Raw genomic sequence first — 25,131 nt, forward strand, 5'->3', positions numbered from 1 at the left:
CGTAGGGGCGCCTAAAATTAGGACGGCCTAGCCTACTCTTTTTAGGCTACACCGCCATAAATTATTTAGGTTAGAAGTGATTCTCAAACCACTTACCTTCAAATTTTCGGCGGCGTAGTCTAAAACGAGCGGGCGTAAGCTCGCCTAATTCAAATGACTGGGAGGGGGGCGTGTAGTATTAAAATGAGGCTTGACCTCACGTTTTTGGAAGTTTTTTACACTGCGCATGCGCCGGGCGACTACATTTCCCAGTGCGCATTGCGGCTAAGTAGGCCGTACGGGCCTATTGATTTCGACGCGTACGTAAACGACGTAAATCCCGATTCGCGGACGACTTGGCAAACGACGTAAAAAATTCGAACCTCGCGGCGGGAACGGCGGCCATACTTAACATTGTTATTCCACCTCATAGGTGGAATAACTTTTGCCGGCCTATCGCGTATGGAAACGACGTAACTCGACGGTGTAGGCCCGGCGTACGCTCGTAAATCGGCGTATCCCCTCATTTACATAATCTAGGCCGGCCGTAATGTAAGCGCCATCTAGCGGCCAAAAGAAACATTGCAACCTAAGATAGAATGGCGCAAGCCAGCCTATCTTAGGTATGTTTAAGTGTATCTCTGTTTGAGAATACACTTAAACATAGGCCGGCTTAGATTCAGAGTTAGGTCGGCTTATCTGTAGATGAGCCGGCCTAACTCTTTGTGAATCTACCTATTTGATTCTATGCAGGCCCTACATTACTAGGCAGGCAACTGGGTGTGTGGCACATTTAAAATTCTGCTGGTGGCTTTGCTCTGCAATTTTATGAAGATACTTTTATTTTTATTGATACTTTTTAAAAATGCAGCAAAATTGCATTAAAGCTGAACCCAAGTATAGTAAAATTTCACGGGGTCGGATGCCGCCGGCTGTGTAATCTACTGCCCCTGCACGCTTCCCCTTCCCCGTCGGGCTGTTGCGTAAACAGGAATGCAGCCGTTTTTCTTCTTCTCACTGCTGGCGGAATTGCTTCTATGTGGACTCCCCTTCTTGGTTGTGTGAACCAGAGCCGAGAGACCGAGCGGCGGGGATTTGACATCTGAAACTGCTGACCGCCAAGTGTATGCAACCGGACCTGTTGCCTGTCAGGAGTGATGAGTGAAGATACAACACCCTCCCTCTTTCTCCCTCACTACACAGAGTGCAACAGAGATTACTCTTTACTTAGCAGCCCTTCAGCTATCCACTACATACTCTTAAAGGGACCGCTTCATGTGCACCACTTATAGAAGGGCCCCACCACAAGCCTGCCAGCACTTACATCAAGGTGCCAGATACTTTGCAAACACGTTCTAGGGGTACCCTGTTTAGGAACATTCACGCACTCATGCATACGTATAGTACAGAATGCACACAAAAACATTAACATTGTGTTGACTGATTCTGATTCCGCTCATTACTAGTAACCTCAGGTAAAACTTGATTTAACATTTCCACCATTCAATTAAATCATCCTGTTGTAGGCCACTGTTCGCGTTACCAACGTTTTCTGGTGGTTGTTTGCTAATTCATGCACTGTTTACCTGCCTTGATATAATACATTTACTTGACCTACCATTCGGTAGTCTGTGGCCTAATTTCTGTGCATTATTCTAGCGTGGTAGTCCTTTTTTCCCCACAAATAGAGCTTTCTTTTGGTGGTATTTGATCACCTCTGCGGTTTTTAGTTTTTGCGCTATAAACAAAAATAGGGCGACGATTTTGCAAAAAATTCAATATTTTTTTACTTTTTGCTATAATAAATATCCCCCAAAAACATATAAAAACATTTTGTTTCCTCAGTTTAGGCCGATGCGTATTCTTCTACCTATTTTTGGTAAAAAAAATCGCAATAAGTGTTTATCGATTTGTTTGCGCAAAATTTATAGCGTTTACAAAATAGGGGATAGTTTTATTGCATTTTTATAAAAAAATTTTTTTACTACTAATGGCGGCGATCAGCGATTTTTTTTCGTGACTGCGACATAATGGCGGACACTTCGGACAATTTTAACACATTTTTGGGACCATTGTCATTTTCACAGCAAAAAACGCATTTAAATTGCATTGTTTATTGTGAAAATTACAGTTGCAGTTTGGGAGTTAACCACAGGGGGCGCTGAAGGAGTTTCGTTTCACCTAGTGTGTGTTTACAACTGTAGGGGGGTGTGGCTGTAGGTGTGACGTCATCGATCGTGTCTCCCTATAAAAGGGATGACTCGATCAATGCAGCCGCCACAGTGAAGAACGGGGAAGCCGTGTTTACATACGGCTCTCCCCGTTCTTCAGCTCCGGGGACCGATCGCCGCACTCCAGCGGTGATCAGGGCCGCGGGACCCGCGGTCCCGGTCCCAGATGCATGCAAACTGGATCTATATCCTTTAAGGCTATTGAAGAATGTGCTGAGATAAAACAATTTGTGTCAGAGTTAAAGTGTTACTAAACTCAGGAGCCTGCAGTCACTATATCTGGTCTCCCACAGTACACAGAACATGGAAATGCAATTGTTTTAGTAAATATAAACCAGCTAAATACCTTTTCTCATCAGCAGTATATAGCAGTCTTGTGACTTCTATCAGTGTCTGGGTAAAGCTTGTAGGAGTAAAAAAAAAAAACAGCTTGTGGGAGGGGTTTTAATTCTACTCTCACTGTCCTTTAAGACTGCAGGACCCCTGACCCTCTGCTGGACAGTGCTGATTGGCCCTGTGCTCTCTTGCAAAAATAAAAACTCTCTACTAACTACAAACACCAAACTGAGCATGTGCAGAGTGCCCCCCCAAGGGCTCTGTATTATCAGGATATGTATTGGGGACAGAGGAAGAAGGAGAGGATCAGAGGAGACAGGTTCAAACAGCCTTTTCACACAATGCAGAAGATTCTAAAAATAAAAGTGTAAAAAAAAAAAAAAAAAACTACTGACACCACTCTCCCCTGCCCAACCAACACTGCTCTCTGCCCCAACCCCCTCCCCCAAAAAGCATTGTAAAAAATAAATAAAAACAAATTGTAAAAAAAATCAATACGTAAAATAAAAAAAACGACTGAAACCGTCTACTGCCACATACCCCCCACCCCCTTCTCCAGAAGCACTGTGAAAAAATATTGAAAAGGTGATTTAAAGTGGATGTCAACCCAATTTTTTTTTTTTTGATGTCACAATATATATATATATACGAATTGGTGTGACCACAATAGAGCTCCCTACAAACTTGTCCAACGTCTGTACATTGACGGGCGGACCAGACAACTAGGACTTACCAATTTGACAACCTGATCGTAGGTGTCACTAATCACGTTCTTGCCATTTACTTCAATTATTCGGTCGCCTGTTTGGACTCCGGCCTTTACAGCAGGTCCACTAGGTGCCAGGTTATCCAGGAATACACCAGTGGTGCCTTCAAAGGGAAAACAGATGAACTAAGAGGTGTGAGATGATGTAATTATACGCATTATTAGTTCTATTTACATCCAAAAACATTTCAATAGGGCAGCACAGCGGCTCAATGTTTAATCCTTACAGCAATGGGGTTCTTGGTTTCCTGGCCAGGATCTGCATGGAGTTTGCATTCTCTCTGTGTTTACGTAAGGTTCCCCCCCCAAGACATGCTGGTGGGCAGGGGCGGACTGACCATTCGGGGACTCTGGCACTGCCCGAGGGCCCCATGCCACTAGGGGGCTCCATCAGGGTTGCCAGCCTCAGTAAAACCAGGGACAGTATATTGTGTATGTATACTGTATGTGTGTATACTGTGTGGCCCCATAATCTCCTATTGCCTGCAGGCCCCATAATCTTCTCATATTGCCCAGGGGCCCCATGAGTCGTCAGTCCGCCCCTGCTGGTGGGTTAATTGGCTAGTATGTGTGTGAAGGTCTATAAATCACAGTTGCAGCCTTCTATGGCAAACCCTGAAAATGGTCTGTTGAGTAACTAATGCAGCTCTTGAATGCATGTGAAGCATGGAGTTATAGGATAGTAAGGTTCGAAGGGCAACAATGATTTCAATGTGATCATGGTGTCATGGATATGCAATAAAGTCTGGCAGCTTACCTGTCTCCATCTGTCCATTAGAGGCCTGACTCTGTTCTGGTTGCCTTTTTATCACCTCTCCTTCCTGTATGGCCCCACCCCAGGCCATCCCAGGAAGTCTATATTAACTGTTGCACTACAGGTCTGCAGTGCTGTTCAACCGTGTTGTTAGCTTAAGTTCCTGTCTGCAGTGTGCTACGATTTCCTTCCTGTGTACCATTTTTGGCTTGTCTACTGTTTGCCTGTGACCCTGTCCTTTTGCCTGCCCCTCGGTTACCCTTGTCTGCCTGTTGCCCTGACCTCAGCTTACCCATCACTATCGCTTGTCCTGCTTGCTGCTTCTCCTCTCTCCCTGCGGAGCGTGACCTACGGGATCCCAGGGGTCACGACCTGGATCCAGCTGCGGCGAAGGCCATGCTCACCACTAGAGGCTCTGGTGAACACAAAGCTGGGTCTTAGACTCTGCGCCCTGGGGGATCTTGGGTTCACGCTTCCTCTCTGATAGCAGCAGTCGGCTATAGGGTTCACTACCCTGTGGTGCATCCCTGACCCCAACAGGGTGCACTTGTCACCTGGCCACAGGTGACCTGACACATGGTAATAGGGATCAGGGGATAGGGTAGTGTAAGGTCTTATGCACTTAGCACCAGTGGCAGCTGGTGGGTTCTTCTTTTGGGGGGATGACAAGCAAACAACCCCCCCTCTTGCACAGCACTGAAACAGCCCCCCCAGCGGTCTGGCACTTACCGGGCGGGGCTGTGGTGTCCTCTCCTTGAGTGCCGGTAGCGGCCTCTCTGATGTCCGTTCCTCCAGCTTCTTCCACCGTGTGTCTCCTCTTCCTCCAAAGCACTAGGCATCCAATAGGATCACCTGACGCTTCGGCCAATTGGGAGACAGGTCTCACAGACCTGCCTCCTGATTGGCGGGGAGGAACTTTAGTGTGATAATAGCAAAAATGTATTCGCTATGGTCAGACAACTGGGTGGGCAATGCTCTGTGCTCCGAGGCCACCCTTTTTTGAATAACTTTGACCCTCAGACTAAGAACTTGGAACTTGCCAACTCATGGTTCAAATTTTTATTTTTTCCTACCTTTTATGCACTTTAGGGAAAATCCAAAGGATCCTTTGTCTTTCACCAGATAGCATAGTCTTGGCTTTAGTGTAGATGATTCACTGGGTTTTGGCGTAGAGGATTCGCTGGGTTTTGGCGTAGAGGATTCACTGGGTTTTGAAGAAACAGATTCGTATGAAGGTGGTTTACCATCAAAAGGGTCCACAGTATTTTCCTTCGACTTCTTGTAGGAAGCTTTATCTAGAACTGACAAGCTGACTGAATTTCCACTGGCCTTAATAAGTTCTACAACCTGTTTGTCCAAAAAATTAAAATAAATCAGTATTCACTAGAGAGCAGTGATATCACAGAGATTTCAGCCTATCCATTCACTAAAGAACAGTGACATCACTGAGAAAGCAGCCTATCCATTCAATAGAGACCAGTGACATCACTGATAATGAAGCCTATCCATTCACTAGAGACCAGTGACATCACTGAGAATGCAGCCTATCCATTCAATAGAGACCAGTGACATCACTGATAATGAAGCCTATCCATTCACTAGAGACCAGTGACATCACTGAGAATGCAGCCTATCCATTCACTAGAGACCAGTGACATCGCTGAGAATTCAGGTTTATCCATTGACTAGAGACCAGTGATATCATTGAGAATGTAGCCTAACCATTCACTAGAGACCAGTGACATCACTAAGAATTCAGGCTTATCCATTCACTAGAGACCAGTGATATCATTGAGAATGCAGACTATCCATTTACTAGAGACCAGTGATATCACTGAGAATGTAGCCTATCCACTCACTAGAGACCAGTGATATCACTGAGAATGTAGCCTATTCATTCAGTAGAGAGCAGTGACATCACTGAGAATTCAGCCTATCCATTCACTAGAGACCAGTGACATCACTGAGAATGCAGCCTATCCATTCACTAGAGACCAGTGACATCACTGAAAATGCAGCCTATCCATTCACTAGAGACCAGTGACATCACCGAGAATGCAGCCTATCCATTTACTAGAAACCAGTGACATCACTGAGAATGTAGCCTATCCATTCACTAGAGACCGGTGACATCACTGAGAATGTAGCCTATCCATTTACTAGAGACCAGTGACATCACTGAGAATACAGCCTATCCAATCACTAGAGACCAGTGACATCACTGAAAATGCAGCCTATCCATTCACTAGAGACCAGTGACATCACCGAGAATGCAGCCTATCCATTTACTAGAAACCAGTGACATCACTGAGAATGTAGCCTATCCATTCACTAGAGACCGGTGACATCACTGAGAATACAGCCTATCCAATCACTAGAGACTAGTGACATCACTGAGAATACAGCCTATCCAATCACTAGAGACCAGTGACATCACATTTTGTTCACTTTAATCATCCAAATCAGCAATGACATTACCTCAGGGTGATCTTTGTCATCTACGAATACTCCGTTGACCTTCATTACTCGGTCTCCGTCTTTTAGCCCAGCTTTGTCTGCAGCACTCCCCTTTTCTATCGACCGGACAAGGTGGCCCTGGTCATCTTGTTCAACGCGTAGGAAGAATCCATAGCCCTTTCCTTCTGCTTTGTTTACAGTACATTCCCGAGGCTGGACGGTGGAGGCCATTTCTACAATAAATGACAAAACTAGAGGTAAGAAAATGTTTTCACCCCTATCAAGATACAGCCGAATGACCCTGAACATCGGTGGACTGCAAATAGTTTCTATCTTTTTTTTGTTTTGTTTCATCTTTTCAACTTTCATTTCTTCTTTCCCACATTCTATCTTCCTTATTCCATTGAAAGTTCACCAACCCATCAAGGCATTGTAGTGCACAAAAAGGCAAAAATGTATTGTTTCATTTTGTATACAGTACAGGAAGAGTTAGACCCTATCAGGTTTTTATTGCGGTCTGTATTCCCATTGAGGGGTTTAACCCTGTTTGTCTACCATAATGTCGCAGTCCCGATAAAAATTGCAGATCGCTGCCATTACTAGTAAAAAAAAGAATAATCATTAATAAGAATGCCATAAATCTATCCCCTATTTTGTAGACGCTATAACTTTTGTGCAAACCAATCAATATACGCTTATTGCGATTTCTTTTTACCAAAAATATGTAGAAGAATACGTATCGGCCTAAACTGAGGAAAAAATTTGCTTTATTATAGCAAAAATAACAAAATATTGGTGGTTATTTACGAAAGGCAAATCCACATTGCACTACAAGTGCACTTGAAATTGCACTGAAAGTGCACTTGGAAGTGCAGTCGCTGTAAATCTGAGGGGAAGATCTAAAATGAGGGGAAGCTCTGCTGATTTTATCCTTCAATCATGTGTAGCGCTCACCCCCGAAGGAGCCGCTGATTAGTTTGGGACTGGCTTTCTAAGTTACCTTCTTGACTTGGTCTAGGGGTGACTTCTGTGAGTGTAAATAAAGAGCAAGGGCCAGATTCACAGTAGAAATACTCCAGCGTATCTACTGATACTCCGGCGTATTTTCAAATTTGCCGCGTCGTATCTTTAGTTTGAATTCTCAAACCAAGATACGACCTTTTTAGGCTTCGATCCGACAGGCGTACGGCTTCGTACGCCTTCGGTTCGTAGGTGTAAGGCGCCTGCTGGGTGGAGTTCACGTCGTTTTCCGCGTCGGGTATGCTAATTAGCTGTTTACGGCGATCCACGAAGGTACGCGCGTTCGTCGCATTCTCTTACGTCGTCGCTAGTCGGCTTTTCCCGGCGTATAGTTACGGCTGCTATTTCATGGCTTATATTTAGACTGCCCATGTTAAAGTATGGCCGTCGTTCCCACGTCGAATTTAAATATTTTTTTTTTTGCGTAAGTCGTCCGTGAATAGGAATGGACGTAACGCACGTCGCCATTCAAAAGATTACGTCGGTGCGACGTCATTTTGCGCAAAGCATGGTGGGAAATTTCAAAACGGAGCATGCGCAGTACGTTCGGCGCGGGAACGCGCCTAATTTAAATGATCCACGCCCCATTTGAATTAGGCGGGCTTGGGCCGGACGCATTTACGCTACGCCGCCGCAAGTTTACAGGCAAGTGCTTTGTGAATCAAGCACTTGTGCTTAAAACTTGCGGCGGTGTAACGTAAATGGGATACGTTAGACCGCTGCAAATTTACCTGAATCTGGCCCCAAGTGTCCAGACACCAATTCAGTTTTTCAATGCTTTATTCCAAGGCCCAACCTGGCCAACATCAACATGACACACGATAGAGAAGGTTGATGAGCGTAGAGGAACTTTTAGTATCAGGCCTTGGATATTAGGAGAGAGAGGGCAAGCCTGCTCTCAGCAATGATGTAGCTCAATTCGTCGCCACCCCAATCAGGGTGGGCAAAGTGCCCCCCGGACAGGCCATCCTCCCAGGCCTGGCAGCCAGAGAGTCACCTGCAGATCACTGGGAGGAAACAGACCTCACTCAGGGCCTCTGCCACAGGATGGACAATTTGGGATTTGTAAGAACAGTTTGAGCAAATCCTCCCAGTCAGTTTAATTAAAGTCACCCACTGACAGCTTGAGCATACCTGTCCTACGGTGTGGTGACCGGATCCCCGATGGTTCGTCTAGGCCTCCTGGACAACCTCTGGTTCTAGGTTCTCCTGAGCCAATCCCCCATCGCTCAGCTCCCGGCCTAGGATCCTCTCAGCAGAAGGTAGGGACCCAGCAAGTTGCTGGGGCCCTTCTCAATGTTAGGATGAGGCTCCGCTTGGTGCACAACCTCAGCATGGCAGGACGCGGTGGCGGGGCCCATGGATGCGCGTACCCTGAAGGTGGGCACCGCACCTGGACCTCGGGTCCCGCAAAAAGAACCCGCCAAAAGCGGCTGCCACAGATATATCCCCCCCCCCCAGCATGCCCAACGAGGGAAGAACTCTGATTGGCCGCTGGGAGCAGGTGGGTCTGCCAGAATCCCTCTAGCGTCAACTGCTGCCCAGGGGTAATAACGCACCCCTGGAGCGCAGACTGACCCACAGGACAAACTCTGGAATTGACAGCAGCCCGAACCTCCATAATCTGTGAATAGGAGTAAAACTAAGCCTCTCATTCCCACCAACTCCAGTGTAGCGCCCGTACTGAAAGCAGGGGGGCGCTACACATGTGCAAGCTAAAATGCTGTTTTTTTTTTTCCTTGCATTTCCCCCTTTGATCTACAGCAAGTGCACTACCAAGTGCACTTTTAGTGCAATTTCAAGTGCACTTTGCAAAGTGGATTTGCCTTTCGTAAATAACCCCCTATAGTCTTTAATGGAAACTGCCCTACCATGGCTTTGAGGCAACAATCTCTTTGCCAGTTTGGAAAAATGCCTTTTCCCAGTTCTGTGCTTTTTTCTCTCAAAAGTTTTTGAATGCCGAGAGAAACCACCCCACTGGTAACTGAGACTCTTGGCTATTGACCCTTTCATGCCTAAGCCTGTTTATGACATTTGGTGTTTACAAGTTAAAATCTGTATTTTTTGCTAGAAAATTACTTATATATAATATAACATTACAGTATATATAATCTTTTAGCAGAGAATCAAGGGGCAGATCCACAAAAGTATTACGCCGGCGTATCTCTTGATACGCCGTGTAATTTCAAATTTTGCGCGTCGTATCTTTGTTTTGTATCTTCAAAACAAGATACGACGGCATCTCGGCTAGATCCGACAGGCGTACGTCTTAGTACGCCGTCGGATCTAAGCTGCAATTTTTCGGCGGCCGCTAGGTGGCGTTTCCGTCGAATTCCGCGTCGAGTATGCAAATTAGCTAGTTACGGCGATCCACGAACGTACGTCCGGCCGGCGCATTTTTTTACGTCGTTTGCGTTCGGCTTTTTCCGGCGTATAGTTAAAGCTACTGTTATGAGGCGTACTCAATGTTAAGTATGGCCGTCGTTCCCGCGTAGAAATTTTACATTTTTACGTCGTTTGCATAAGTCGTTCGCGAATAGGGATTTGCGTAGAATGACGTCACCGTCGGAAGCATTGGCTTGTTCCGGGTTAATTTCGAGCATGCGCACTGGGATACCCCCACGGACGGCGCATGCGCAGTTTAAAAAAAAACATTACGCCGCCAAAGATACACTACGCCACCGTAACTTACGGCGCAAATTCTTTGAGGATTCGAAAAAAAAAAAGTTACGGCGGCGTAGTGTATCTTAGTATGTCTGGATAGCCAATCGCCGGCTCTAAACAACGGTACCGGGATGATGCCTGCAGCCCCCAAAAGCTGAGGACGCATATATGCATACGCTCGGCGGGAAAGTTTTTTTTTTTATAATTGCTTCTTTTCTTTATGATAACAAATTACAACACATACAGAAACAAAGAAACATTTATTAATCTACCATTAACTTTGACCCTTGCTCTGGGTTCTGCATACAATGCCATTACCCATCCCATCATTCTCTCCCTCAGGCCCATCTCCCTCAGAACTCCGATCATAAATCCCCACCCTACCCTGTCAAAAGCTTTCTCAGCATCCATTGAGATCACCACTGCCAGAGTTTGATTTGGGCCTTTATGTATCCAATGTAACACATGAAGGGCCCGTATTGTATTATCTCTGGCCTCTCGGCCTTTCATAAATCCTGTTTGATCCGGATGAATCAATTTAACAATGTGATCTTGTAGCCTCAAAGCTAGAATTTTAGATAGGAACTTAACGTCAGAGTTCAAGAGGGAGATGGGCCTGTAACTGGCACAACACTGAGGATCCTTCCCCGCTTTCGGGAGGACAGTCACATATGCCATTAAAGGGTCACTAAAGGAAATATTTTTTTTAGCTAAATAGCTTCCTTTACCTTACTGCAGTACTGGTTTCATGTCCTCATTGTTCGTTTTTGCTTTGAAGTAGCTGTAATTCTGCTGTGATCTCCACACTTCCTGGTTGCCTGTTTCCTTATAACCATGGTACTGGGAGATTTTCACGGTGGTCTAAGCTGTCATTACTGTGTGTCTAAAACTCCTCAGAACCAGATTCAGATTCATTTTAAAAACAAAACACTGCCCTGGATTTGTTTGTTTTTGTTCTGTAAGGCCTAGTACACACGAGAGGATTTATCCGTGGATACGGTCCACCGGACCGTTTCCGCGGATAAATCCTCTCGAGGATTTCCGCGGATTTGGATCCGATGGAGTGTACTCACCATAGGATCGAAACGATGATGACGCGGCGACGTGCGCGACGCTGTCATATAAGGAATTCCACGCATGCGTCGAATCATTACGACGCATGCGGGGGATCCATTTGGACGGATTGATCCGGTGAGTCTGTACAGACCAGCGGATCAATCCGTTGGGATGGATTCAAGCGGATAGATTTTAAAGCATGTCTTCAAATTTTTATCTGCTTGAAATCCATCCCAGGGGATAAAAATCCGCGGAAACAGATCCGCTGGATTGTACACACCAGGGGATCTATCCGCTGGGGCCGGTCCGCGGATCAATTCCAGCGGATGGATCCTCTCGTGTGTACGGGGCCTAAGTCTTCCAGACTCACCTCTCACCCGGAACTTCATGTATGTACCTTTAAAACCGAAAGTGAAACTAGAGGCACATTATATGATAGATTAAATTAAATTTTTAATAATTTTTAACCACTTCCCGACCGCCGCATGTATATGTACGTCCACATAATGGCACGTACAGGCAAATGGGCGTACATGTACGTCCTTGCCTTCTAGCAGGTGGGGGGTCCGATCGGGACCCCCCCCGCTACATGCGGCGGTCGGATTCCCGTGGGGAGAGTTCCGGGACGACGGCGTGGCTATTCGTTTATAGCTGCTCCGTCGCGATCGCTCCCCGGAGCTGAAGAACGGGGAGAGCCGTATGTAAACACGGCTTCCCCGTGCTTCACTATGGCGCTGCATCGATCGAGTCATCCCTTATATAGGGAGACTCGATCGATGACGTCAGTCCTACAGCCACACCCCCCTACAGTTGTAAACACACACTAAGTGAACACTAACTCCTACAGCGCCCCCTGTGGTTAACTCCCAAACTGCAACTGTCATTTTCACAATAAACAATGCAATTTAAATGCATTTTTTGCTGTGAAAATGACAATGGTCCCAAAAATTTGTCAAAATTGTCCGAAGTGTCCGCCATAATGTCGCAGTCACGAAAAAAATCGCTGATCGCCGCCATTAGTAGTAAAAAAAAAAAATTAATAAAAATGCAATAAAACTATCCCCTATTTTGTAAACGCTATACATTTTGCGCAAACCAATCGATAAATGCCTATTGCGATTTTTTTTACCAAAAATAGGTAGAAGAATACGTATCGGCCTAAACTGAGGGAAAAAAAATGTTATATATGTTTTTGGGGGATATTTATGATAGCAAAAAGTAAAAAATATAGAATTTTTTTCAAAATTGTCGCTCTATTTTTGTTTATAGCGCAAAAAATAAAAACCGCAGAGGTGATCAAATACCACCAAAAGAAAGCTTTATTTGTGGGGAAAAAAGGACGCCAATTTTGTTTGGGAGCCACGTCGCACGACCGCGCAATTGTCTGTTAAAGCGACGCAGTGCCGAATCGCAAAACCTGGCCTGGGCATTTAGCTGCCTAAAGGTCCCGGGCTTAAGTGGTTAAAAGGAATCAGTTAACTTTTATGTCTCTATACCCAATAAACAGTCATTTCAGCAAAAAAATGTTTTTCCTTTAGTGACCCTTTAAGGCCTCTGGTGGTAGTGGATTGGAAATCGAAACCGAATTGAGATACCTACAGCGGGGGGTCAGGAGTATAGAGGCAAACCTTTTGTAATACATATTAGTAAAACCATCCGGTCCTGGGCTTTTACCCTGCGCTGCGTCTAATATCACTCTCTCTAGCTCCTCTATGGAGATGGGTTTTTCCATCTCCTCCAGGACTGCTATTGGTATCGCTTGCAGCCCTGAAGCCTTCAAATATTCCCGGATCTTACCCTCTTGTCCCCCCCTGTCTACCTCCCCCAGAACCGGGTCTATGTTATATAAAGATGCGTAAAACTGGTGGAATTCAGCTGCTATTGCATGGGAGTCAACTATCTGTTCATTCCCCGCCTTTATTATATGTACGTGGCGCGCCTCCTGCTGTTTCTTTAATTGTCTGTCCATTAACCTCCCACTCTTATTTCCCTGCTCATAAAAGCGATGGGCAAAGTATCTATTTTTATTTTGAATTTTTCGATCCAAGAACTGTTTAAGATCTGCCCGTAACTTCTCTAAGTTTTGCGCATCTCCTGGCTTTAAATGGGCCTTTCGGCGTGAAAGGTTAAACTTGACTTGCAAGAATAGTGATATCTACTGAAGGGTTTCCCACATCGCGTCATTCTACAGTATAAACAGATCACAATAATCATAATATCAGCTTGCTGGTTGTTTGGGCCCTCTTCTTTGCCAGATTTCATTTTGACATTAGCTTTTGGTCTGCTGATGGTCTGTCCTTTGACATTGATGCTTCAAAAGCCCCGTACAAACGGTCGGAATTCCCGACAGAAAAAGTCCAATGGGAGCTTTTGGTCGGGAATTCTGAACGTGTGTAGGCTCCATCGGACTTTTTCTGTTGAAATTTCCGCCGGTAAAAATTTGAGAGCTGGTTCTCAATTTTTACGACGGGAAAAGGTTCTTGACGGAAATTCCGTTCGTCTGTATGCAATTTCGATGCGCAAAAAAAACATGCATGCTCGGAATCAATGTGACACATGCTCGGTATAATTTAACTTAATTTTTCTCGGCTCGTTGTAGGGTTGTACGTCACCGCGTTCTTAAAGGTCGGAATTTGGTGTGACCGTGTGTCTGCAACACAAGTTTGAGCCAACATTCCGTCGGAAAAAAAATCCACGGTTTTCTTGTTGGAATTTCCAATCGTGTGGAGTAAGTGAGGCCCCGTACACACGGCCGAGGAACTCGACGTGCCAAACACATCGAGTTCCTCGGCCAGTTCAGCCCTGAAGCCGCCGAGGAGCTCGGCGGGACGAGAGCTCCCATAGAACAACGAGGAAATAGAGAACATGTTCTCTATTTCCTCGTCGAGCTCCTCGTCGGCTTCCTCGGCCGAAAGTGTACACACGACCAGTTTCCTCGGCAGAATTCAGCCAGAAACTCGGTCGGAAGCTGAATTCTGCCGAGGAAACTGGTCGTGTGTACGGGGCCTGAGACCTCATCTGGAATATGCAGTTCAGTTTTGGGCACCGGTTCTCAAAAAGGATATCGGGGAACTGAAGAAAGCGCAGAGAAGGGCAACCAAACCGATAAGAGGAATGGAGGAGCTCAGCTAGGAGGAAAGATTTATTCTCTCTTGAAAAGAGGAGAATAAGGGGGGATATGATCAACATGTACAAATATATAAGGGGTTTACATCTAGAGGAAAATAGATTTCATCTTCAAATACGGAAAGGTTTCTTCACAGTAAGAGCTGTGAAAATGTGGAATAGACTCCCTCCAGAGGTGGTTCTGGCCAGCTCAGTAGATTGCTTTAAGAAAGGCCTGGATACTTTCCTAAATGTACATAATATAACTGGGTACTAAGATTTGTAGGTAAAGTTGATCCGGGGAAAATATGATTGCCTCTCGGGTGATCAGGAAGGAATTTTTTCCCCTTCTGTAGCAAATTGGACCTCATGCTCTGCTGGGGTTTTCCGCCTTCCTCTGGATCAACTGTGGGTATAGAATTGGGTATGTGGGATTGTATGATACCGTATTTTCCGGGATATAAGACGACTTTTTGCATCTAAAATCATGCCCCAAAAGTCGGGGGTCGTATTATATACGCCGGGTACCTGTCTGTTAGACGGCGGCCATTCATTATTCAAAAGCCGCGCCTCCTCCTCAGACTGTTCCGTGATAGGCGGAACACTTATTTTCCCAGCAGAGCCTTTGTTCAGTGTTCCGCCTATTATTATTATTATTATTATACAGGATTTATATAGCGCCAACAGTTTACGCAGCGCTTTACAACATCAGGGAAGACATTATACTTACAATACAATTCAATACAGGAAGGATCAGAGGGCCCTGCTCTCTAGAGCTTACAATCTAGAAGGGAGGGTCAAGTGGAACAGAGGGTAGTAGCTGTGGGAGATGATCAGATGGACACAATTAAAATACAGTTGTTAGGTGTGGGTAGGATAGGCTTCTCTGAAGAGGAGGGTTTTCAGGGATCCTCTAAAAGCTAATAGAGAAGGAGATAGACGGATAGTTTGGGGTAAGGAGTTCCATAGGCTTGGAGAGGCTCTGGAAAAGTCCTGTCCTCTGCCTCAGACGAGAGGACATCCGTGATAGGCGGAACACTGAACAGAGGCTCTGCTGGGAAAATTACTGTTCTGCTTATCACGGAACAGCCTGAGGAGGAGGCGCGGCTTTTGAAAAATGGACGCCTGCAGCCTGAGAAACTCTGCAAACAGGAGAAGGTAGGAAGATCGTCGAGGCAGGCATACTGGCACAGTGAGGCAGGCATAATGGCACAGTGAGGCAGGCATACTGGCACAGTGAGGCAGGCATAATGGCACAGTGAGGCAGGCATAATGGCACAGTGAGGCAGGCATAATGGCACAGTGAGGCATGTATAATGGCACAGTGAGGCATGTATAATGGCACAGTGAGGCAGGCATACTGGCACAGTGAGGCATGTATAATGGCACAGTGAAGCATGTATAATGGCACAGTGAGGCAGGCATACTGGCACAGTGAGCCAGGCATACTGGCACAGTGAGGCAGGCATAATGGCACAGTGAGGCAGGCATAATGGCACAGTGAGGCATGTATAATGGCACAGTGAGGCATGTATAATGGCACAGTGAGGCATGTATAATGGCACAGTGAGGCATGTATAATGGCACAGTGAGGGGTCGTCTTATACAGCGAGTATATCCCAAAACCAGCATTTTAGCTCGAAAATTAGGGGATCGTCTTATACATCGGCAAATACTGTATTTTTTTTTTTTTTTTTTTTTATGGTTGAACTGGATGGACTTGTGTCTTTTTTCAACTTGACTAATTATGTAATTATGTAACTATGTGTACGCAGCATTAGTTTCCTTAGCCTCATGGGAAGCTACCATTAATCCAGCTCTACCTATATACAAATTGACCTATATCAGCAGGAATTGCCCTAAGAATTATGACAAGATCTGGCAGCCATGGTTATCATTGTAGTTATCATTGTATCATTGTCGTAGTTCTCAGGGTCTTTCCCCTATGAAGCAATTGTAATTTGTTTTGCTATGTCTATCATTTGGCATCGATATACCACTCCTGATTGAAATCAATGGGCAGCGCCACCGGACCGCAGTCCAAATGCAGCAGGCAGCGTTTTGAACCCTTTTTCGGCTGCTAGCGGGGGTTGAAAGCGCTAGCGGCCGAATAGTACCGCAAAAACTACGGTAAAGCGCCGCTAAAAATGGCGGCGTTTTAAGGCTGGCAGCGCAATGCCCCAGTGTGAAAGTAGCCTTATGCCACGTACACGCAGTCGGAATTTCCAACAACAAATGTTCGATGGGAGCTTTTTGTCGGAAATTCCGACCGTGTGTAGGCTCCATCAGACATTTGCCGTCGGAATTCCCGGCAACAAAAATTTGAGAGCTGGCCCTCAAATGTTACGACAACAAAAGTTCTTGTCGGAAATTCCGATCGTCTGTGTGCAATTCCAACGCACAAAAATCCTACGCATGCTCGGAATCAATTTGACGCATGCTTGGAATCATTGAACTTCATTTTTCTCGGCTTGTGGTAGTGTTGTTCGTGACCGTGTTCTTGACGTTCGGAATTTCCGACAACACTTGTGTGACCGTGTGTATGCAACACAAGTTTGAGCCAACATTCCGTTGGAAATAAATCTACGGTTTTGTTGTCGGAATTTCCGATTGTGTGTACGCGGCATTAGGGTTCCCACCTGTCCAGGATTCAGCCGGATAGTCCGGGTTTTAGGCTGCATTCACACCTGAGCGTAGGTCGTTTTTTCCGGCATTTTTTTAGGGGGTTTTGTTGCGCGTATTCATGCTTATTTGCGAGTTTGTATACAGCGTCGTCCGACGTTTTTGTACTTCGACGTTTTTTTATTTTAGCCAATAGGAAAAATTATCATCTTTTCATCACTTGTTGCTATGTTGGTAGATTTTTTTTTGGGTGAACTGTTCTATTAATTAAAGCGACAAAACGCCCATAGCAAACGCTCGTTGTCGCGCTAGTCGCTTGAATCGAGCGTTTCCATTACTTTCTATGGGAAATAGAAACGCTCAAAAACGCCCAAACCGCCCGATTCGCGCGACAAAAAAGGGTCCGGAACTTGTTTGAGCTTCAGGCGTTCGGCGTCAGGCATTTTGGAGTGGAGATGTGAACCATCTCCATAGGGAATAATGTATTTTTTCCCGTCTAGCGTTTTTGAGCGTCGCGCTTCAGGCGACAAAACGCTCAGGTGTGAATGCAGCCTTAAGTCATTCAATCAATTTTTATATTGGGCTGTGGCTCCCCAAGTAACTGAGGTAGTTACATAAAATGTTGTTCCCACCTGCGAGCTGCAGGCCGCTGTCTGGGGGCAGGTGCAGCATTTCTAGGGGGAGGAGTAGGGGGTGGTGATGATGTCAGCAAGAGCAGTTTGGCCACACCCACTGTTCCAGGTGTCCCAGGTCTTTTATAATTCTATTGGGCTAGATTCAGGTACGGCGACGTAAATTTGTGCGGGCGTAGCGTATGTTATTTACGCTACGCCGCCACAATTTAGAGAGGCAAGTGCAGTATTCACAAAGCACTTGCTCTATAAGTTGCGGCGGCGTATCGTAAATCTGCCGGTGTAAGCGCGCCAAATTCAAATTGTCAAGAGGTGGGCGTGTTTTATGTAAATAAAACATGACCTCACGTAAATGACGTTTCTCATGAACGGCGCATGCGCCGGCCGTGAACGTATCCCAGTGCGCATGCTCCTAATCACGTCGCAAATAGTCAATGCTTTCTACGTGAACGTAATTTACGCAAATCCCTATTCGCGACTTACTTACGCAAACGACGTAAAATTTTCAAAATTCGACGCGGGAACGACGTCCATACGCTATGCCTCATATAGCAGGAGTAACGTTACGCCGTATCTACTGATACGCCGGCGTAACTGTCTCTGAATCTAGCCCATAGTGTATACTACACAAAAAAATATTTGCCATGTGTCGCTAAAGTGTTTGGGTTTGGCTTGAAGAAAAGGTGGCAACCCTAATTCACTTCATTCACCTTCATGATAAAGAGAGGTGGATGTGCAACTTTCGAATTTTCATTCTATTCTGTTTTCCATAAGAATTCTCCTTTAAGACTTACATAAGAAGAATCACACAAGTGATGCCGCAAGTTTCCTTGTGCCTGATCTTTGGCCTTTATATAATCCTAGACTTGAAAGTGACACTTCGGTGAAAAATATGCGTCTTATCATATCTCAAAGTCTAAAGTGCTTAAAAATTAGCAGATATAAGGCCTAATGTGTTGAGCGATAACGATCGTTACTTGACCCTCATTAAAAACTGAGAGCAAACGTGTGCTGCGAATATCAGCCAACACAGACTGCTAACATACGTTATGGCTACTGTAAGTGAATTAAGTCTATAGATTAACCATGACTAGTTAATTATTTGTCTCTCTTAATCAGTTATGAAGTGTTATCCATATACTAAAGTTATCTAAAGATAACATGATTTCCATATAGTTACCTAGTAGTTAATATTGTACCTTATAAAGAGACCTGTCATCAGGGTCAGCACAAGGGGTGGGCAGGAGGGACGGCTGCCTTGGGCTCAATGGTTTAATGCAGGGATGGGGGTCACCCTGACCCTACCCCTAAGGGAAAGGGAGGGGCAGGCACAGTTTGGCATCTTTTCCCTGGGCGCTGGATGACCTTGTCCCAGCACTGCCTGTCTTGTCCCCAAACAAACCAAACCAGCACTCCCCTGCAAGGAAATAGGTAGTATAATCAACTCTCCAGTGGGCCATGTCTCTTCTGCACCAACTACAAACACTTTTTTTTTTTCTTTTTGGTGGTGGTGGTGAGTGGGTGACCCACCTACAAACACCTTTGACCTAAGATAAGGGCTTGTCAGCATAACACAACTCCCAAATATCTGTTACCCTCATGGATGCCTACCAAATATTCTCCCCTTTACCTTCCATCCACCCTTCCAGTGTCAGCTCCTGTTACCAACACCCTATTACCATGCAGGGCTCCACCCCCCCATGCATGCATCCAGCCCCCTAATCTACATGTGGGGTGCCGGATGCATGGATTCCAATGTGTTTTTTTTTTTAAAGCATGTGATTAGAGCTCAAAGCTCTAATTGGCTTCAAAAAAGGGTGGATCACCCACTTATGTGACAATACCAAAGTGAGATTTGCTATTGTCTTCCTGATTCTCCTCCTGAGCACTCAGAAAGCAGATACTGAGATCCGATTGGACAGGGAGTATTAGGACTCACAGCCAATCGGGTCTCAATCAGGACCCACTTTCTGTTCGGCTTGGAGGAGAAGCGATGGCTCCGTAGTGAGGAGGTGCAACCCGGATCCATGTTTGCCTCCTTCCTAAGGTAAGGAGGCCTCTGATTGCTGCCACATTCCCGTCCGTCTCAAGCGGGGAGGGGTAGAACGCTGCATTCCCGTCCGTCTCAAGCGGGGAGGGGTAGATCGCTGCATTCCTGTCCGTCTCAAGCGGGGAGAGGTAGATCGCTGCATTTCCGGTTGTCTCAAGCGGGGAGAGGTAGATCACTGCATTCCCGTCCATCTCAAGCGGGGAGAGGTAGATCGCTGCATTCCCGTCCGTCTCAAGCGGGGAGGGGTAGATCGCTACATTCCCGTCCATCTCAAGCGGGGAGGGGTAGATCGTTGCATTCCCGTCCGTCTCAAGCGGGGAGGGGTAGATCGCCGCATTCCGGTCCGTCTCAAGCGGGGAGGGGTAGATCGCCGCTTTCTCATCCGTCTCAAGCGGGGAGAGGTAGATCGCTGCATTCCCGTCCATCTCAAGCGGGGAGAGGTAGATCGCCACATTCCCGTCCGTCTCAAGCGGGGAGAGGTAGATCGCCGCATTCCCGTATGTCTCAATCGGGGAGAGGTAGATCGCTGCATTCCCATCCATCTCTAGCGGGGAGGGGTAGATCGCTGCATTCCCATCCATCTCAAGCAGGGAGAGGTATATCGCTGCATTCCCGTCCATCTCAAGCGGGGAGGGGTAGATCGCTGCATTCCCGTCCATCTCAAGCGGGGAGAGGTAGATCGCCGCATTCCCGTCCGTCTCAAGCGGGGAGAGGTAGATCGCTGCATTCCCATCCATCTCTAGCGGGGAGGGGTAGATCGCTGCATTCCCATCCATCTCAAGCAGGGAGAGGTATATCGCTGCATTCCTGTCCATCTCAAGCGGGGAGGGGTAGATCGCTGCATTCCCGTCCATCTCAAGCGGGGAGAGGTAGATCGCCGCATTCCCATCCGTCTCAAGCGGGGAGAGGTAGATCGCTGCATTCCCGTCCATCTCAAGCGGCGAGGGGTAGATCGCTGCATTCCCATCCGTCTCAAGCGGGGAGGGGTAGATCGCTGCATTCCCATCCGTCTCAAGCGGGGAGAGGTAGATCGCTGCATTCCCATCCGTCTCAAGCAGGGAGAGGTAGATCGCTGCATTCCCGTCCATCTCAAGCAGGGAGAGGTAGATCGCTGCATTCCTGCCCGTTTCCCACGGGGATGGGTGGGGGAATCGGTGCATACCTGTCCATCTCCCGCATTGGTTTGTCACTCCCCCCTCAAAATATTAAGCACCAGCCGCCACTGCCATCATCTTAAGTCAGTGCTCCACCACCATCAGCTCCTAATAAACTCCCATCTCCCCCTTTCCACCATCACCTCCCATCCACCTCAATCATCGGCTCTTTTTCGCTTAACCAAATCGATCAACTTAGGTATATTCAGCCTGCCCATACATGGTTTGAGTCTTGGCCAGTTCCTAATGAACTGGCCAAGATTCTAACCATCTATGGCCGGGTTAAATCTAAAGGACATTGTGCAGTGTATGATCAACTTAAAGCTGACCATACACTATACACTCTGATTGAACAATCTCCTTTAGGTCTACCATCAACTATGTAGTGGAAGGGACTTTCTTACCTAGTACTATTTGAATAGATTTACAAAAAAAGAAAAAAAATCCAAAGCGCAACTGCTTATACCTTAAATGTAGATGCTGAAGACAAGGGCAAAAGCTGGGACGTCAAACTCTCTATATAGCTAAAAGCAGAAAAAAGCCAGGCACACGGCTCAATCCTCGTATCACTCTTTAATGATTATATGTTGGGAACACAGTGTTTAACGATAAAAAGTGGCAAGAGGTGTGCAGCACCCTCTAGTGTGCTAGAATAGGATTTTTCTGTAGTGTAGTTAAATTGTTAGGCTTGGCTGGCTAAGCTTTTGTTTGTTATCTGGGTCAGGTGAGTAACTTAGGGAGGGCTGGATGACTCACAGACAGCATCTCTGAGGCCTCCCCCCACTTCTGGAATTTGTTGGAAACCTCCAGAAGAATGGGAGTGGAGGGGAGAAGGAGCTGTCTGGAGTATTTTGAAGGCACTGACCAATACCCAACAAATGGGTTGGCAGGGGGCAGGCCCCCTTAAACACTCAGGGTCAGCCCAGTTAGGGCAGTGGAGTTCAGGTAGAAGCAGGAGATGGAGTGTTAGGCTGTCAGTGGCCCATGAGGGTATCCCCCTAGTTTGGGGGGTGACCTCGGGCCTGGGCTCAAGTGCAGAAGGGACCCTCTTTTCGACACACAGGGATGTCCTGACCAGAGGCACGGGAGCAGGAAAAGGACAGCAGGAGATGATCGCTGCCAGGTAAATCTCCAGGGAGGTAGACAGCTGGGTGGCTGGTGAGTGAGACAGTTGGGAGGACTGAAAGGTATCCTGAGAGGGAGAGCTGTCTAAGAGTAGCCGGGAGGGCTAGTGAAAGGGCCAGGTGGGCTGGCAGTGCCTGAAGAGGTGGTACTGGGAGCAGTAGCCACAGGAGGAAAGCTGGGCACTAGGACTTTGTTAAACAAACAAGGGGCCCGTGGTCCCTGCCTGTAAAGGGCCTTTGCTATTAATCTGACTGAGCCCTATAGTCAGATCTTCTAACAGTGTGCCAGATAGTCCTGGGAATTGTAGTGCTGCCAACAAGATGTGTGCAGGAGGCAGAGGAGCAGTGTATATATGGACTGTCTATAGTTGTATTCCTATCCCTGAAGAGTTATTTTGCTAAAATTCAAGTGGGCATCCCATAATACCCCTATCCAAGTTCATTCCCCTCAATAAAGCATAAAAAAACAAAGCACTGGACTGTTCTTCGGACTCAAGTGTGCTGTTAAGATGCGGTGTGCCTGGATGTGCAGGGTGGGGGATCCCTTTACACTTGCGGCTCCTTAGGGGGTGCGTTTCAGGAGCGTACCACGTGGCCAGCTTTTTTCTGCTATTTGAATAGATTGTTTTGTTTGTCATATTACGGGAGTCTAAATGAAATTATACAATCAGATTGTATAGTGCATGGCCAACTTAAGAATGATATACGGGTCCCGCTTTGACTATAATGAGCACTGACAGTGTGCGATAATAGCCAATAAGCAACAGCTGCAAGTGTCATTTATAAATACATCTAAGAATAAGGTTGTGACTTAATTAAAGAAGAAAAGTAAGGCGCTATCACAGAAACAAAACCAGTGTAGTGCTGAGTGTCAACGAAACAAAAAAAAACAAGTCATTTGCCGCTGCTCCTTTAAGTGTTGCAATACACTTTAACCTTGCTCAGAAAATATATAATGTAGGCGCTTGCAATTCTCAAATTATACATTGAGAACAAAATGCGTGTTCAACAATCAAATGCAATAGTCCACAGATAAAGAAAAGTCCATAGCAAAAAGTTGGTGATTCCCCAACACCTGGATGGAAGGGATTCTTGTCACAATTTTTCACTTAAAACCAGCCGCTGGTGCCACCATATAAAGTGCAAAGTGCTCACTCACCAGAAAATGTTGACCCCTGAACCCAGGAAGGTCTATAGGCGCTTTATATGACAACAGAGGAAACTCCAGTACTCTGGGTACCCGCTCTTCCCATTGGATTCCCAGTAAAGGTTGCCCAGTATAAACCTCCATCGCTCCTCAACAGCTCAAAGAAGATACCAAACAGGAGAAATACTCATTGTTTATTACCATAAAAATCCAGTTGAAAGCAGAATTTATAACACTTAGGCCCCGTACACACGATAGAATCCATCCGCAGATAAATCCCAGCAAATGGGTTTCTGCGGATAGATCCTATGGTGTGTACACGCCAGCGGATCTGTTTCCGCGGAGAAATCTCCTCTGGGATGGATTCCAGCAGATCGGATATTTGCTGTGCTGCACAACAAATCCATCTGCTGGAATCCATTCCAACGGATGGATCCGCTCGTCTGTACAGACTTACCGGATCCATTCGTCCAAAGGGATTCCCCGCACGCGTCGTAATGATTTGACGCATGCGTGGAATTCCTTATATGACAGCGTCGCGCCCGTCGCCGCGTCATAATCGCGGCGACGGCGCGACACGTCATCGGCAGAGGATTTCCGCGCGGATTTCAATGCGATGGTGTGTACACTCCATCCCATTGAAATCAGCGGAAATCTTTGAAAGGATTTATCCGTGGAAACGGTCCGCTGGACCATATCTGCGGATAAATCCTCTCGTGTGTACGGGGCCTTACATGTATTGGAGTCCATAAGGGCACTAAAAATATACAATCAGTTAAAGAAGGCCATGCTGCTCCACTCCCACCGGAGACGGCATGAGCTCCAAATACAAAAAGTACCACCCTGCGCGTGACACCAGTGGTTACTGGAAGTGACGACAAAAGCCAGCCTAAATGTGTTTCACCAATCGGCATCCTCAAGAAGCCTGAGGATGCTGATTGGTGAAACACATTAACACAGGAAGCTACCTGACGATGCTAATTGGTGAAAAGTGTTGAGGTGGGTGTTGGCCGTCACTTTTGGTAACCACTGACATCAAGTACGGGCCAATACTTCCTGTGTTTGGAGCGCACGGGTTTCCTCAATGCATTTTGTCAATCAACATCTTCAGGAAGCTTTCTGAGGATGTCGCTTGGCGAAACACATTGAGACAGGAAGCTACCTGAGGATGCTAATTGGTGAAAAGTGTTGAGGTGGGTGGGCGTTGGCCGTCACTTTCGGTAACCACTCCCGCCAAGTCTGGACCAATACTTCCTGTGTTTGGAGCGCACCGGTTTCCTCAATGCATTTTGTCATTTGGCATCCTCAGGAAGCTTAATGAGGATGCCAATTGGCAAAACGTGTTGATGCGGGCTTTGGTTGTCACTCCCGCTAACCACTAACATCACATCTGGATCTGTACTTCCTGTGTCCATAAAGACATGGATGAGCGAGTTTGGGGTGGAGGAACTTGACTGGTCTGTACAAAGTCCTGACCTCAACCCAATAGAACACCTTTGCGATGAATTAAAGCGGAGACTGCGAGCCAGGCCTTCTCATCCAACATTAGCGCCTGACCTCACAAATGCGCTTCTGGAAGAATGGTCAAACATTCCCATAGACACACTCCTAAACCTTGTGGACGGCCTTCCCAGAAGAGCTGAAGCTGTTGTAGCTGCAAAGGGTGGGCCAACGCAACATTGAACCCTAAGGACTAGGACTGGGATGCCATTAATGTTGATGTGCATGTAAAGACAGGTGTCCTAATACTTTTTGGTAATATATAGCTGGATTCACGTAGGGCGGCTCATGTTTCAGCCGGCGTAGCGTATCGTATTTACGTTACGCCGCCGTAAGTTAGAGAGGCAAGTGCTGTATTCACAAAGCACTTGCGTCCTAAGTTACAGCGGCGTAGCGTAAATGTGCCGGGCTAAGCGCGCCGAATTCAAATTGTGAAGAGGTTGGCGTGTTTTATGCAAATGAATCGTGACCCGACGTGATTGACGTTTTTAACAAACGGCGCATGAGCCGTCCGTGGACATATCCCAGTGTGCA

The 25,131-nt window shown here is 46.5% G+C and overlaps 1 protein-coding gene across 2 annotated transcripts in view; it reads right to left on the reverse strand.

Annotated features, from left to right (window-relative positions):
• Nucleotides 1-25,131, reverse strand: part of PDZK1 (PDZ domain containing 1) — a 49,436-nt gene that overhangs the window by 22,457 nt on the left and 1,848 nt on the right. For both annotated transcript variants that reach the window (XM_040339058.1, XM_040339061.1), the window contains exons 2-4: nucleotides 6,545-6,756; nucleotides 5,140-5,413; nucleotides 3,280-3,416 (exon numbers count right to left, since the gene is read on the reverse strand). In XM_040339058.1, coding sequence (XP_040194992.1) covers nucleotides 3,280-3,416; nucleotides 5,140-5,413; nucleotides 6,545-6,754 — 621 coding nt within the window. In that variant the 5' untranslated portion in view covers nucleotides 6,755-6,756. The remainder of the gene's footprint in view (nucleotides 1-3,279; nucleotides 3,417-5,139; nucleotides 5,414-6,544; nucleotides 6,757-25,131) is intronic.

This window comes from Rana temporaria, chromosome 2, assembly GCF_905171775.1.
Source record: "Rana temporaria chromosome 2, aRanTem1.1, whole genome shotgun sequence".
NCBI classification, from domain to species: Eukaryota; Metazoa; Chordata; class Amphibia; order Anura; family Ranidae; genus Rana; species Rana temporaria.